Source organism: Acomys russatus, chromosome 2 (assembly GCF_903995435.1).
Source record: "Acomys russatus chromosome 2, mAcoRus1.1, whole genome shotgun sequence".
Lineage (NCBI taxonomy): Eukaryota > Metazoa > Chordata > Mammalia > Rodentia > Muridae > Acomys > Acomys russatus.
Genome location: NC_067138.1, coordinates 2,177,924 through 2,193,684, shown reverse-complemented (window position 1 = coordinate 2,193,684; position 15,761 = coordinate 2,177,924). Strand labels below are relative to the sequence as shown.

At 49.7% G+C, this 15,761-nt stretch overlaps 1 protein-coding gene across 1 annotated transcript in view; it reads left to right on the top strand.

Moving 5' to 3' along the window:
* The window catches only part of Fbxo10 (F-box protein 10), a 51,376-nt gene extending 37,369 nt beyond the window's left edge, over positions 1-14,007 (top strand). Inside the window, exons 6-11 of the mRNA XM_051157529.1 lie at positions 1,475-1,545; positions 3,240-3,452; positions 4,789-5,058; positions 6,456-6,769; positions 7,931-8,112; positions 13,232-14,007. Coding sequence (XP_051013486.1) covers positions 1,475-1,545; positions 3,240-3,452; positions 4,789-5,058; positions 6,456-6,769; positions 7,931-8,112; positions 13,232-13,406 — 1,225 coding nt within the window. The 3' untranslated portion in view covers positions 13,407-14,007. The remainder of the gene's footprint in view (positions 1-1,474; positions 1,546-3,239; positions 3,453-4,788; positions 5,059-6,455; positions 6,770-7,930; positions 8,113-13,231) is intronic.
* The last annotated feature ends 1,754 nt before the right edge of the window (positions 14,008-15,761 follow it).

Sequence of the window (15,761 nt, the reverse complement as noted above, 5' to 3'; positions counted from 1 at the left end):
TATTCTAAGAAAGATTGGCACAGCATCCTAGGAATTCTTCATGCTGCCAAGACTTGCCCAAGACACATGCACCATGTTAAATTATTTTTTTTTAATTCACCTGATGTAATTGTTGTTTCAGAGGCTTACTGTCTCTGTCTGCTAACGTAGGCCTAGTCCTGGAAGCTTCTGGCCTCTGTATAATCTAATCTAGTCCTAGAATGTTTTCAGCTTCTGAGACTTACTGCTGAATGAGGTGACCCTTTCTAGTTCTTTCTGAACTCTGGCTGGCTGGCTCAACTCAGCTTTTTGGGCGCAAACTCCTCTGCAAGCTGACTGACTCAATCTGGCTTCTCTCACTTTTTCACTGAATAGTTCTTCTTGGCCTCAAACTAACTCTAGCAATCTGGTCTAGTCCTCTGTTCCTTCTCATTCTCTGGCTCTATCTGTCTTCATGTGTCTAGTTTGTTCTCTCTTCAATCTGTCTCTGCAAAACTCTTCCGGTAAAAACTGCCTCTGCCACGAACTCAACTCCACTCCACTGCCTCTGAGCTCACTAACTCAACAACACTGCTTGAACAGAGCTGACTAGACCCCAGAGATCTGTGTGCCTCTGTCTCCTGAGTTCTGGGATTAAAGGCATGTACCACCACAGCTGGACATAAGCTTTTCTTTGCCTGAAACAGGCTAGCCTCAAGCTCAGAGATCTGCTTACCTCTGTCTCCTGAGATTAAAGGTGCGTCTGCATCCCAGGCAGATCACATAAGGCTTTTTTGAAGGTCTTTGGAGGTGATCTCTTGCCAGAGCTGCCATGTTCCGAATTAAAATTTCTCTATAGCACCATCGTGGCATGTGTGTAAATGGTGTATGTATGTTGACTGGTGCAGCGCAGAAATGCCACAGAGAGCTGGATAGCACTGTGCTTATGTCCCAGAGCTGTGATTTTAGTTTTGGGTCATGCTATCCCAGGGACAGCCAGGTATTTCCAAGTGCCTGGATTAAGGGATTTCAGAAGGTGGCTGCTCCCTGTGAACTTGGACCCCTGGGAAGCCTACTGAGGAAGACAATGGCCCCAGTGTGATGGGTCCGTGGGTAAAAGCACCTACTATGTAAGCTCGACAGCCTGAAATTGATCCCTGGAACCCACAGAGGAAGGACAGAACCAACTCCCAAACGTTGTACTCTGACCTCCTCATGCATGCTGTAGCACACATGCACTTGCACGTATACGTACACAAACAAATAACGTTTTTTGAAAGGTTTTCTTTTTTTTTCTTTTCTTTTTTTCCTTTTGATTTTTCAAGACAGGGTCTCTCTGTGTAGCCTTAGCTGTCCTGGACTCACTCTGTAGACCTCACAGCGATCTGCCTGCCTCTGCCTCCCTAGTGCTGGGATTAAAGGCATGTGCCACCACTGCCCGGCTTTGGAAATGTTTTAAAGGGACCACAACACAGGTGCCTTGGTCTCACACCTCTCCCTATCTCTTCTGTTTTAGCGGAAACCACATCTTCAAGGGGCGCGCAGCTGGCATAGCAGTGAATGAGAACGGCAAAGGCCTCATCACAGGTATACGCTAGGGGACTGCGACATAGCTGGCCAAGGCAGGTGACAGCCAAGCCACGCCCCCTCCCCCCCCTGCACCCCCCCCCCCGGCATCAGCACCCCACCAGCTTCAGGCTCTTGTCCCTCCTCCTTTATTTACCCCAGACCCCCTTCTGTGATTAGCAGGTGGGCATTCAGGGGTGCCAGCTCCATGGGGCCGTGCTTTCCATGGGTTGGGAAGCTGCCGTCTCTGCCAGCCTCTGGCTGTCCAGCTCACACTTCCAACTGCACTGTGTTTCCCATTCTGTGTGGGCTTCTACCCGCTCTGCATCTGTCTGCACACTTCCTTACATGTCCTTTACATCTCAACACATGCTACCTCCTGAGGGAAGCCTGCCCCAACTCCCCTCAGACACAGAGAGTGCCCACTGTATACAGGACACCTGCTCTGCTGATCACGTTGCGGAAGTTTTTTTTTTTTGTTTTTGTTTTTTAAGGTTTATTTATTTATTTAGTGTATGAACGCTCTATCTGCATGTGCACCTGCATGCCAGAAGAGGGCATCAGATCACATTATAGATGGCTGTGAGCCACCATGTGGTTGCTGGGAATTGAACTCAGGACCTCTGGAAGATCAGTCAGTGCTCTTAACCACTGAGCCATCTCTCCAGCCCCATGTTGCAGTTCTTAGTGCTTTGAGTGCTTTGCTTTGTGGGTCTCCTCTGGTACCAGGCAAGGATCACACCTGCCTGGTACATCACTGCAGCCTGGGAGCTTGATTGCTCGTAATGGTCATTTGCCAAATACTCGCAGCTCAGTTGTAGACCACTTTGCCTAGTGTGTATGTGGCCCTGGCTTAGATCCTAGCATCGAGAGGGAGCCAAAAAAAAAAAAAAAACAAAACCAAACAAACAAATGCACTTGTTGAGCACCAGCCATGTGCAGCCCTTGTTTCGGGAACTAGACATGTACCGAGAAAGGAAACAGACAACAGCTCTGTTTGCCAGAACTCACAGTTTAGAAGAGAAAGCATGTAAAAGTAAAAGCGTTTGTAGACACACAGAAACTGCCCAACTGTGACATAGCCGCCGGCGTAGGCAAGCGCTTGAGAGCATAGCATCGTGGTAGACTTCTCTTCAACGATGACACGTAGTCCAGAAGCTGAGAGATGGAAGGGGTCCAGGGAAACCAGCTCTGTCTGCAAAGCTGCCTGTGGGAACCGACTTTCACACCTAAGCAGGACTGCTTGGAGGGTGGGCTGTGCAAGGTGAAAGGTACCAGATAGGCTTGCAGAGGCCGGAAGGGCCCATTGCAGAGGGTCTTGTGTACCCCAGTCCCAGGAATCAAGGATGCCTTGCCACTGTGCTAAAGCAACAGTGTCTAGGCCACCCTTCCAATGTGAGGTTCTTCTACCAAGTCCTGGGGGAGGAGGTAGCTCCCAGGGATGGGGCAGGGCAGTGAGGCCAGAATTCAGGGGCTGAGGCTGACTGCAAGCACATGGGAGGGGGATGTCTTCCTCATCAGTCCTCAAGGCTGCTGGGTAGAGTGGGTGTGGAGACACAGGAATGTGTAAGACAGATGCAGACTTTGTCCTTGGGAAAGCAGACGAGTCCCTGAAACAACCAGTGGGTGAGCTTCAGGGGGCTGACTGGCAGCAGCGCAGATGTGGGTGTCCTGCTCTGGGTAAGGGCTGGGGAGTTCTCTCTTAGCTGTCCTAGTGATCATGGCCTGCGCTGGAGGTATCTCTTGGGTACTGACCTTTCCATATTTCCCCATAGAAAATGTCATCCGTGAGAACCAATGGGGTGGCGTAGACATCCGCCGTGGAGGCGTGCCGGTCCTCAGGAGCAACCTCATCTGCTTTGGTTACTCAGACGGTGTGGTCGTGGGTGACGAAGGCAGAGGACTGATAGAGGGAAACACCATCTATGGTAAGGAATGTGTCCCTGGGGTGGTGCTCTGTGGGCCAGCCCACCAGGGAGGCAGAAAGCCAAGGTGTCAGCCCCAAACTAGTGGGTTCTGAGAAGGCGGCCAACTCCTCCGGGCCTCAAAGACTTGTAGAATGGACATGGTCTTGCATCTCTTTTTTTTCGGTTTTTTTTGGGGGGGGGGGGTTGAGACAAGGTATCTCTGTGTAGCCTTGGCTGTCCTGGACTCGCTTTGTAGCCCAGGCTGGCCTTGAACTCACAGCAATCCACCTGCCTCTGCCTCCCGAGTGCTGGGATTAAAGGTGTGTGCCACCACGCCTGGCCTGGTCTTGCGCCTCTTAGGAAGAGGGGCTCCTCTTCAAGCTCAGAGGTCAGTGAGCAGTGCTCCAGCTCCATGGAAGATGGTAAAAAGCAGAGTGTTGTCTGCTACAAGTGGCCTGTGTGAGTTCCACTTCATGGCCAGCTAACTCCTCCCATCCTTCTCTTTCCATACAAACAATTGGAAAATTAACAGAAAAATATTAATTGCATAAAATACTGTTCTTGCCATGTGACATTTAAGCAAAACCTTACCCTTTCTGGACTGTATCAGATAATATCTGTAGCTAGGGGTTACTCAAGCCTACCGCTGTTCATTGTCACATTTAACCTTCAAGACTGCCTTGTAAAGGGTGTTATTAACCCAACCTAAAGATGAGGACACTAAGCCAGGCGTGGTGGCACATGCCTTTAACCCCAGTACGCAGGAGGCAGAGGCAGGCAGATTGCTATGAGTTTGAGGCCAGCCTGGTCTACAAAGTGAGTTCAAGACAGCCAAGATAACATTGAGAAACCCTGTCTCAGGAAAAAAAAAAAAAAGAAGATGACAACACTAGCCAGGCAGTAGTTGCACACACCTTTAACCTCAGCACTCAGGAAGCAGAGGCAGGGGGATCTCTCTGAGTTTGAGGCCAGGACAGCTAGAGCTACACAAAGAAACCCTGTCTTGAAAACAAACAAACAAACAACAACAACAAAAAAGATGAAGACACTGAAGCACACTGGTTCAGTAACTCACTCAGAGTCACAACTAAGAAGTGGAAGTGCTGGAGTTTACACTGAGCATGCTCCCTCGGAGAACCTGGTGCCCCCTTTGCTGGTTCTCAGAGCTTTTCACACCCTGAGGAATGACACTAGCTTGTGGGGTGACTCGGTCATTGTCCCTTGTGTGGGAAGGAGAAGCCCGTAGCCAGAGCTGTGAGGGGACTTGCGCGGTACTTTTTTTTTTTTTTTTTGGCACGGTACTTTTTGCTTCACCTGTTCTCTGGTGTGAGTAACAGGCGCTTTCCCCCTGTCCCAGCTAACAAAGGCTGTGGCGTGTGGATGATGTCCTCTAGCCTGCCCCATGTCACCAGCAATCATGTGAGCTATAATGGCCTGTATGGAGTGGCAGTGTTCAGCCAGAAAGATGGCTCTGGTGAGTTCCCTGGAGGCCACGGGGCCCAGGAGAACTTCAGTGAGGATGGGGATGCCATCCTCTGGGAGACAGAGCTGGAGAAGGAAGATGACCCGCTGCGCCGGCCTGTCACCATAGCGCTTGTGGAGTCCAACAGTATTAACCACAATGGAGGTGAGTGGCCCCCAGCCCTTCCATGGCTCCCACTGTCCTGGGTCTCTCAGTGCTCTGTCCCAACTTGTCCTTCTAGCCTCACTGGCTGCTTTTTGTCCACTTACTGAATAACTGAGCTCCTGAACTTTTCCAGAAACTCAAATCCATTTCTTCTTAGCTCTGCCCCACTACTTCACTGATGGGTTTCTTTCACCTGGAATTCACCTTCTCCCTGGACAGCCCACACCAGCAAGGACTTTCTAACTTCCTATAAACGTACCCTCTTCATCCTCTCCTCATACCCAGTGGTTTTGGGGTTTCTTTGTTGGTTTTTGTTTTCTGGTTGGTTTTTGTTTTGTTTTGTTTTGTTTTCAGGACAGAGTTTCTCTGTGTAGCCTTGGCTGTCCTGGACTCACTTTGTAGACGAGGCTGGCCTCGAACTCACAGCGATCCTCCTGCCTCTGCCTCCCGAGTGCTGGGATTTCAGGTATGCGCTACTGTGCCTGGTGCAACATGGGTTGTTAAAGGTCTTTGTTGCCTTTATATCCTAAAATTTTTTTATATTTTTATATTTTTATGTGTATGAGTGTTTGGCCTGCATGTATGTCTGTGTACCACATTCATGCCTAATGCTCATGGGCATCAGATGAGGGCATCAAATCCCTCTGGAACTGCAGTTACAGGTGGTTGTGAGCTATCATGTGGGTGCTGGGATTCAAACCCAGGAGACCGATAAGAGCAACAAGTGCTTTTAACCATTGAGCCATCGTTCCACCCTCTCCTAGCGACAGGTTTTATGAGATTGGGCTCTCAAGTGGAGTAAAAGGAGAGATTCATAGGCCCTGGAAGGCGCTTTCCTCGGGAGTGACTTTGAATTGTGAGATCAGCTGCCCCAGGGGAATGTGTTTGGCAGCATGCCCTCATGGAAGATTTCCCCAGGGGAATGTGTTTGGCAGCTCACCCCCCCCCCCCGGAGGATTTCCCCAGGGGAATGTGTTTGGTAGCACACCCCCACCCCCCATGGAGGACTTCTTTCGTGATGGGGGACTTCTTTCGTGAGGCCCTGCTGCCTGGTAGCACAGGCTGAGGTGACTCATCTGAGTTGGGGAAAATAGCTTGGATGCAACCAAGAGGCTGGCTCAGACTGCTGTCTTCCACACTGTCCCCTCCCAGTGCTGTTTCAACCCTTTTACTTTTACTGCCCCCCCCCCCCCATCCTGCCACTGATGAAGAGAGGCTGTAGGAGGCCTGGGGACTAAGACTAAGGAGTCTTCTTACAGCCTGTGTCCCTGGGCCACCTTATCAGGGACTTAATGCTTCCTCCCTGCCATCCCAGAGTGCCCACTTAAGGCGAGGCTGCTCCTCCCGGCTGGCACCATCAGGGTTAACCTGTGCTCTTCCGCTTCCACACTCTGTAGCATCAGGACTCTTTGTCCAGAGCAGTGAGGCACTGCAGGTCATCACCAACGTGATCCATGCCAATGGGGACAGAGGCATCACCATTGTTCAGAGCGGCCAGCTCACACGAGTGGCCAACAACAGCATCTCCTGCAACCGCCAGAGTGGGGTCAAGGTGGAAGCCCAGTGCAAGGTGGAACTCCGGGGCAACGGTATCTATGACAATAGAGGCCACGGCATCATTACCAGGGGCGACAGTACTGCTGTCGTGGAAAATGACATCATCGGCAACCGCGGCAGTGGACTGCAGTTGTTGCCCAGGTCTGACACTAAGGTAAGTGTGTGATGTGTGTGATGCAGGGTGCCAGCGGGACTCAGGCCTGGCGTGCACACTCTGCCGAGAAACAGAACCATCAGTGCTCAGAACTGTACGGAGAGTCAGAACTCAGTGTGGACAGCATGGCTTTGCCTCACGGAGGGCAGCAAGGATGAACAAGAGGTCCTCAGCAGGAATCCAAGAGTGCCACCTAGATTCACAGTGCCGGGAGCCTTCTGCCTGTCTTCTTGGTCTCTAGGCCGATGTCCCGATTTTTTCCAGCTCTTTCACTGACAGAAAAAGTTTGCATTGGGTGCAGTAGATGCTTGACAGGAGGGAGCACGAAGGCCTTACACCATGGTCTGTAAAGGAGTCCACCTTAGCCATTCATACAGCTTGCTGTAACTTTTTTTTTTTTTTTAAAGGAAGACTCTCTGAATCCCCAGGCTATTTGGGGTGCTCTCTTTTGGACCCTTGGAACACCCTTCACCCCCACCCCAGCACTTCCCGGTGCTTCCTGTTTTCTTACCTGTCCTGGCACATGACCATCAGCTCTGAGCACTGTTTAGGGAAAGCATCACTGTAGAGCCAGCCAGACCCAGCCACTGCGCTAGGGACTATCCCAGAGGCTCTCAGGTCTGACATCACAAATCAGCCATACAAGCAAGGAGGAAAGAACTGGACTCTAGCTTTTTTTGAGACAGGGTTTCTCTATGTCACAGCTCTGGGTGTCCTGGAACTCATTCTGTAGACCAGGCTGGCCTTGAACTCACAGAGATCCTCCTGCCTCTGCCTCCCAAGTGCTGGGATTAAAGGCTTACATCACCACTGCCCAGCTAAGAACTGGACTCTTCTGAGCCCTTAGAAACAGGAGCAAGAGGGGCACGCTGTGGCTCAGTTGACCTGAAAGTAGGCATGGCCTCTGGCATAGCACCCTTCCCTGGTAGACCTTTACAGACTGTCCATAGCTTGGCGCCTGTCTACCCCCTGCAGCCTGTCCATCAACTCTGGGACACCTGTGGCTCCCTGAGGCCGCCCTCTGCGCCCCACCTCGAGCTCCTCTTGCTCTGTGATGGCCTCTCTAACACATTTCGTGGTTTTGTAACAGTGCATCACTTGCCCGGCATCCACCAGTCTGTGGGTCTCTGAAACTTGACAAGCCCTGGCTGCTTCTCCTAGGTACTAAAGAACAGGATCCACTCCTTCCGGGCCTATGGCATTGCAGTGCGGGGCCGCGTGAAGGCCCTGGTACAGGAGAACATCATCTTCCAGGGCAAGGCCAACAAGACCATCTTCCAGCAGATCGCAAACAACCGAGAGTGCATCATGCAGAACAACAAGTTCCTGGTCTTCAAGAAGAAGTAAGTGGACCATGGAGGCGGCCATGGGGTGGAGCGCTTGCTGCGTGAGCTCGAGGACCGGAGTTTAGATCCCAAACAGTTATGGTGTCTGTTGAGTCTGTTCTTCATTTAGCCGAGTACTGTCGTAGCTGGCCTGGTGCATTGCTTGTGAGTGAGTGGCTGGCTGTTTTCATTCCTTCTTTTAGATTAGCATACAAAGCCGTGGGTTTTATTATGGGATCTTCATGCATGTCTCCTTAGCACAGTGCTCTTCCCACCGCCCATCCTTAATCTTCGTGCACCTCTCTGCTGGCCTTCCCCTTTCTCCCAAAATAGTCCCATAGTTCCCTATTCTCTCTCTCTCTCTCTCTCTCTCTCTCTCTCTCTCTCTCTCTCTCTCTCGTTCTCTCTCTCATTGTTCTGGATATTTATTTGTTTAGTCACCTTAGTCTCTAAGATAAAGAATACAAACAAAAGTTTGGTGTTGGTGTTATTTTTATAAAACTGTGTTGTGAGCCACCATGTGGTTGCTGGGAATTGAACTCAGGACCTTTGGAAGAGCAGGCAGCGCTCTTAACCACTGAGCCATCTCTCCAGCCCCTTACATACACATTTTAAAAAATAATTTTATTTTACTTTTATTGTGTGTGCATTGGTGTTTTACCTGCATGTATGTCTGTGTGAGGGTATCAGATCTTGGAGTTAGAGACAGTTGTGAGCTGCCATGTAGGTGCTGGGAATTGAACCCAGGTCCTTTAGAAAAGCAGTCAGTGCTCTTAACCACTGAGCCATCTCTCCAGCCTCCTACATACACATTTATATTATTACACATATATACAATAGATTGCCTATAGCAAGAAGAACCATGACCCAATCAGGAATTATGTAAATGTTACATTCTTAGTGTTCTTTATTTCTCTCTTAACCTGGCTATCACACAGATAACTGAGACTCTTTCATATTTGTTTATAAAGCTTTACAATCTTGAGCAATTTTAAGTCTGTTCTTAACCCTCTATACTGTCCTGACTCCATCTTTGCCAAAATCCCCCAAGTTATTTGTTTTTTAGTTCTTTTGTTGCTCCAGCTGAATCTTCCTCATCTCTCTCCTGCACTCTGCCTGTGGCTGAACCCCCTACTTTCTCTTCTAACTTTTCGCCCCCTGGCTAGCAGGAAGTCCAGCCTTATTCTCTCCCCTGCTCAGTGGTTGGCTGTAAGCTACTTTATTGACATATCAGGAGACAATTGGGGAGCAGAGTTTATACAACATTGAGACAGGAGGTTCTTAGAACAAGGCTTGCAGCCAGATATGGGGATAGAGAAACCAGCATTTGAGTTACGCAATAACCTTATGCCTATAGTTTGGCATGTGGTTCATGCCTTTAGCCATAGCACTTGGAGGCTGGTTCAAGAGGATTACCAAGTTTGAGGTCAGCCTGCATTAAAAAAAAAAAAAAAAGGTATGAAGATACATTTTGATACTGTGACTAATATTGTGTCCATTCTTAAGACCTGAAATTGATTCAAAAGTTGGCAATGTTACTAATTCTTTTCTGTTACCACTTTTTAAAAAAAGATTTATTTATTTACTATTATGTATACAGTGCTCTGCCTGCATGTACACCTGCAGGCCAGAAGAGGGCATCAGATTACATTATAGATGTTTGAGAGCCGCCATGTAGTTGCTGGGAATTGAACTCATGACCTCTGAAAGAGCAGTCAGTGCTCTTAACCGCTGAGCCACCTGTCCAGCCCTCTGTTACCACTTTGAATGGCACCTGAGAAACAGTAATTATCTTTACCTTATACATGTTTGGGAAATGTTTGGGAATTGAAACCCTGAAAGTTTCAATGAAATTCATCAGTAAGTTTTATTGGAATATATAGCCATATTCACCTGCCAATACATTGTCTGTCACATACAAGTGCAACACAGTTGTGAAAACAAGACAATATAAACCTAACATATTAACTATCTGGGCCGTTTTAGAAACTTCATAGACATCTGCTTTAAACAGCAAGGTCCTGAACTTTTCTAGAATGTTCTGAGCTATTCCAAGATGGCTGCAATCTAAATAACTGCTCTTACCTTTAATTAACAAGTATCCAGCCATAAATAGTACACAGCTCTCATATAACACCTCTAACACTAATAGCTGGAGGCATAGCTCAGTGGCCCTGTCCCCACAGCACAGCCGAACTCTGTAAGCATCCCTGGCGTTACATCGTAGCTCTCAGTGATTTCTCTAGCACAGTTTTAACTTTCCCTTCCCATCTGAGCTGACGTCTTTTAACTAGGCCTTCATGTGAAAAGGATGCTGTTCATTACTCCACAAAACACTGTTGTCAGAACCCGAAGTCCTGGTGGAGCAGTTTTCTCCTTCAGCTCTGAGGACCACAGGGGCACACTGGCATGGGTCACTGCTTCCTTCAGGGGCGTGAAGGCCACTGTGCTTGAAGTCATCCTGGGCCGACCCAGAAACTGGCAACTGGCCACTCTGTGCTCAGAGCGCCACAGGGCACAGCAGGCCAGGCAGAGGCCGCTGAGGGGAAAGCCTCTGCTCCATCTCACCTGTATTCTCTCTTTATTCCTCCCCTGCCCCTCCCGGAAGATCTCTTCCACCCCATTACGTGCCCCCCCCCCCTTTTTTTTCTTTTTTGGTTTTTTGAGTCAGGGTTTCTCTGTGTATCCTTGGCTGTCCTGGACTCACTTTGTAGATCAGGCTGGCCTCAAACTCACAGAGATCCAGCTGCCTCTGCCTCCCATGTGCTGGGATTAAAGGTGTGTGCACCACCACGCCTGGCATCCCTTTTTTTGTGGGTGTGCAAAGTGCCTAACGAAAGCAACTTAAGGAAAGGAAGGCTTGTTTCATCTCGTAGTTTGAGCGTGTGGCATGTTACGGTGGGGAAGGCGTGATGTGTGCTCAGCTGTAGCTGTGGCAGCAGGCCACATTGTGTCGGCTATCAGGAAGCAAACGGATGGATGCTCTTAGGATGCTGCCACCTGCAGTCAAGCTGGGTCTCACGCCTCAGACTTCTCTGGGACACATAGATAGGTCTGTTTCCCAGGTGTGACGCTATTCTTGGCTGTCAACTTGACCATATCTTGACTTAACTAGAACCCAAATGGCTGGGTCCACCTGTGAGGGATCTTTCCTTAATTAAATCATTTGAGGTGAGAAGATACATTGTTAATCTGGGCCACACCTTCTGCTGGCAGCTTCTGTAAGGACCCCGGAGAAGGAAGCTTGTGTTCCCTGGCTGCTTGCTCTCCCTCTCCCTGGCAAGTCCATTCCTTCGCTGGCGGTAGAGCCGACTGACTTCTTTGGGCTCTGAAAACCAGCTGAGACATCCAGCCTCATGGTCTGACCAACTGCTGGAGTTTTGGAATTTCTGTCAGTAGACAGCCATTGCTGGACTAGATGGACCACAGCCTGTAAGCCAGCCTAATAAATCCCCTTTATGTAGAGAGAGACCACAGAGGAATTGACTTTATTATAGTCATCCTGCTCCTCTAGTGGACCCTGGTACACTATGTCACTTCAATCTAGTCAAGCTGACGTTGAAGATAAACTATCATAGTCTCTTTTATTTTTTTTTAAAGATTTATTTATTATGTATACAATATCCTGCCTGCAGGCCAGAAGAGGACACCAGATCTCACCATAGATGGTTGTAAGCCACCATGTGGTTGCTGGCAATTGAACTCATGACCTTTGGAAGAGCAGTCGGTGCTCTTAACCTCTGAGCCATCTCTCCAGTCCCCATAGTCTCTTTTCTACTTTCATGATACCATCCCCTGTGCACACAAATACACTTGTTTTCTTTTCTTTTCTTTCTTTCTTTATTTTGATTTTTCAAGATCGGGCTTCTCTGTTTAGCCTCAATTGTCCTGGACTCTCTTTGTAGACCAGGCTGGCCTTGAACTCACTGCAGTTCGCCTGCCTCTGCCTCCTAGAATGAGTGCTGGAATTACAGGCATGACCCCAGCTCACAAATCTAAATCTAAATTCTGCACTTGAAATGTGGTATGTGTCTGAGTCTGGCTTCTTGCACCCAATGTGGCTATCTCCAGTGCCATCCACTTTCTGAAAATGCCATTCATCTGCTGATAGATATCAAGGCTGGTTTTCTTTCCTGGCTACGGTGCCTAGTGTAACAGTGAGCATGGCTGCACGAGTGCCCCTGTGGTGTGCCCAGGTGTGCTGTGGCAGGTCCAGGTTTAGTTGTTGTTATTTTATGTGCATGCGTGAGTGCTCGCATGTGTGCCTGTATGTCATGTGTGTGCCTGGTGCCTGCAGAGGCGAGAAGAGAGGGTTGGATTCCCTGGAAGTCAGTCTTTCTTTGTGTTGTTTGCTTGCTTGCTTGCTTGCTTGCTTGCTTGCTTGTTCTATTGAGACAGGGTTTCTCTGGAGCCCCTAGCTGTCCTGGAGCTCTGTAACTCAGGCTGGCCAGAGACCTGGGATTCTAAGCACCTGCCACCGCTCTTTGCTTAGTTCATTCCTTTTCATTGTCAAATAGTTTCCATGCACGGAGGCAGCAGCTTGTTTTCCTGCTTATCACCTGGAGAACTTTTAGGTAGTGTTTAGTTTGGAGTGACGGTAAATACGGCTTCTAGACTGTCTGTGCTCACAAGGCTGGTGTGGGGGCGGTGGGATGAAAGCCACTGGTTCATATCTGGATCCGGAAAGATGAGGAAGTTGAGGGCCAGAGATGAACTGTGGCCAAGGTTCCATGCAGAAATGCAGCAGACAGATCTGTCCCTCAGATTTTTCTTCTTCTTTTTTTTTTAAAGATTTATTTATTTATTATTTATACAGTGGTACACATGTACATCTGCAGGCCAGAAGGGGGCATCAGGCTATATTATAGATGGTTGTGAGCCACCATGGTGGTTGCTGGGAATTGAACTCAGGACCTTTGGAAGAGCAGTCAGTGCTCTTAACCTCTGAACCATCTCTCCAGCCCGTCCCTCAGATTCTTGCTCCACCACATTAGGATGTCACTGTCTTAGGAGATAAAGCCCACATCTAGGTTTGAACTCTGAGATCCAGAGAGCTGGAGCCAACAGTGAGATGCAGGCGCCCACCGAGTCCTCCTCCCGGCCTCCGGGTTCACTGGCTTTCCTTTTGCATCCACAGGTCTGACACCTGGCGCCTGGTGAACCCACCAGCACGGCCCCACCTTGAAAACTCATTCAGGGGCTCCTCTGCAGCCCACAGTGGGCACAAGATGGCAGCCATGGCGACCAGGATCACAGCCCGTGTGGAAGGTGGTTACCACAGCAACCGCAGCATCTTCTGTACCATCTTGTAAGCAAGAAGGCCTGCCTCAGGTCTCAGGCCCAGGCCCCAGCAGGTACTCAGAAGAGCTAAGGCTAAGACTCTTGGGATGGAAGTTATGCCTGGGAAGACTCCTAGACCCCATCCTGTCTTATACAACACTCACTCCTGAAAAGTGGGCCTAGGCCTCCTGGGGGCTAAGAACAGCCCTTGGTAGGAAGGACCTTGGAAACATTTCCCCAGGAAAAAAAGGAATAGCAGTTGGGGTGTTTCCAGTGCCCCCATTACTTAGAGGTTATGAAGAGGTACGGAAGCTCAAACCATACATGTGGTTTTAGGTCAGTTATTCCAAGCTACAGAGAACCTCACTTTACACAGACCAAACCTAGACTCTTCTCAGGGAAGAGAGCAAGGAATAACTGTGGTGAGGTGGAGACAATTGTCCCTTTCCCACCCCTCTTGTCCCTCTTGGGACTGTACCACCCTCCCAGCTGCCTCTGGGGGCTGCAGCGTTTTATTCAAGACAGCTCTCTTAGATTTGCACATGGCCTTGTGAGCAAGGAGGGGACTTGGAACAAGGAGTTCCTCCTGAAAAGCTGCCCCAGGAATGACATGGGGACATGCTATAAATAAGGGGGGGGGGGGGGACAAGTAGCAGGTGGCTACCTGCTGGTGTGCAGGCAGGTGTTGGGCTGGGCCATGTGGGCATGAACAAAGCTCCACTGCCCTCAAGGAGCCCCCCAAGTGCAGAGCATTAGCTCGGCAGCACCTGCTAGAGGCTTCAGACTGTGTGCGCCCACACACTGCAGCTAGCTGCCCCAGCAAGCTCCAGCCTGTCTAGACGGACGGAGGTGCCCTCCGACGTGCCCATGTCCTCATGGATGATCAGCTGCCTTGACCAGCCCTCCCCCACTCCCCACTCTGTGCCTTGGCTTGAGCTTGTTTTTCTGCCCGGCATGCCCTCCCCAGCCATGTCAATATGTGCAGATCCCACCCTGTGCTCAAGGGTTAGCTTCGACACTGCCATCTCCATCTGATGCTCCCCTTGCTCCAAGTGATAGTGTTGCCTTGGTCCCCCTCCTGCTCCCTTTCAGGTCACTGAGCACTTTCTGCCTTGCTTTGGAACTCTGGGTTCATACCCTGTCCTGCCCATTTACCTGTGAACTCTCTGAGGGTAGAGCCACCTCTGTCTGTGTCCTTATGCCCCGGCCCAGGGCTTCACTAGACTGTACTGTGAATGTGACAAGCTTTGAGAGCCAGGTGGGCTCGGATCCCACTGAGGAAGGGACTGCATGCAGGGCCAACTCTGCCTTGATGGTCCCTTCCCACTTGGCCTTTACTGCAGGGCCCTCACCAGCCTTTAGGGTGACTGTCCTACACTGGGCCGGGCCCTGAGCTGGTTCTGTGGAGCCCTAGGTGCTGCTGTTGGATGCGTGTGACTGGGGAACTCTGCCTTCTCCCTGAGCACTCTGGGAACAGGAAGTCTTGCCTACCTGTGGCACTGTCCACTGCACTTCTGTTTGGTGGCCCCGATGTGAGTCGCTGTATAAAATGCTGCCTTTGTTGTTTTGTAAGAAATGACTTTTCTGTGAATTGAGTACTTCTAAAAATCTCAATAACCAAAATAAAGTTCTATATTTTAAAGGAGGCGCGTCCGGGGCCTTCACTTGGTGCACACATTTGCTGGAGTTTTTCTTTTTTTTGAGACAGGGTTTCACCGTGTAGCCTTAGCTGGCCTGGACTCACTATGTAGACCAGGCTGGCCTCAAACTCACAGCGATCCACCTGCCTCTGCCTCCCAAGTGCTGGGATTAAAGGCGTGCACCACCACTGCCCGGCTAGTGATCAGTAGGCCTCCCACAGGTACCACAGCCTGCCCTGAGCCTGCAGAACACGGGACCCTTATCAGCTTGCCCCCACCATGGCACAGGGGTCAAGGTAAAGGGCTACATCTAAGAGTCTCCATGTCATGGGGCAGTTGTAACTCTAGTGCTGCCCAGGGACGGCCTTTCTGAAGACAGACAGTGGCACCACCTTCATCGGGATCACTTGGTAAGCAGTCTTCAGATTCATGACATAGCTTCCGGCTGAGCTAGTTACTCATTCAGCATCTTAGGTTTTACTGTACCTCAGGATTTGGTTTAGTTTTTTGTTTTGTTTGAGACATGGTTTCTCTGTGTAGCCTTGGCTGTCCTGGACTTGCTTTGTAGACCAGGCTGGCCCAAACTCAACAGAGATCTACCTGCCTCTGTCTTGTGAGTGCTGGGATTAAAGGCATGCACCACCACACCCTGCTTTTTTTTTTTTTTTTTTAAACATTCATTGTGTGTGGTGTGTGTATGTGGTGTGTGGGTGTGTGTGTGTATACATGTGTGTGTACCATGGCACA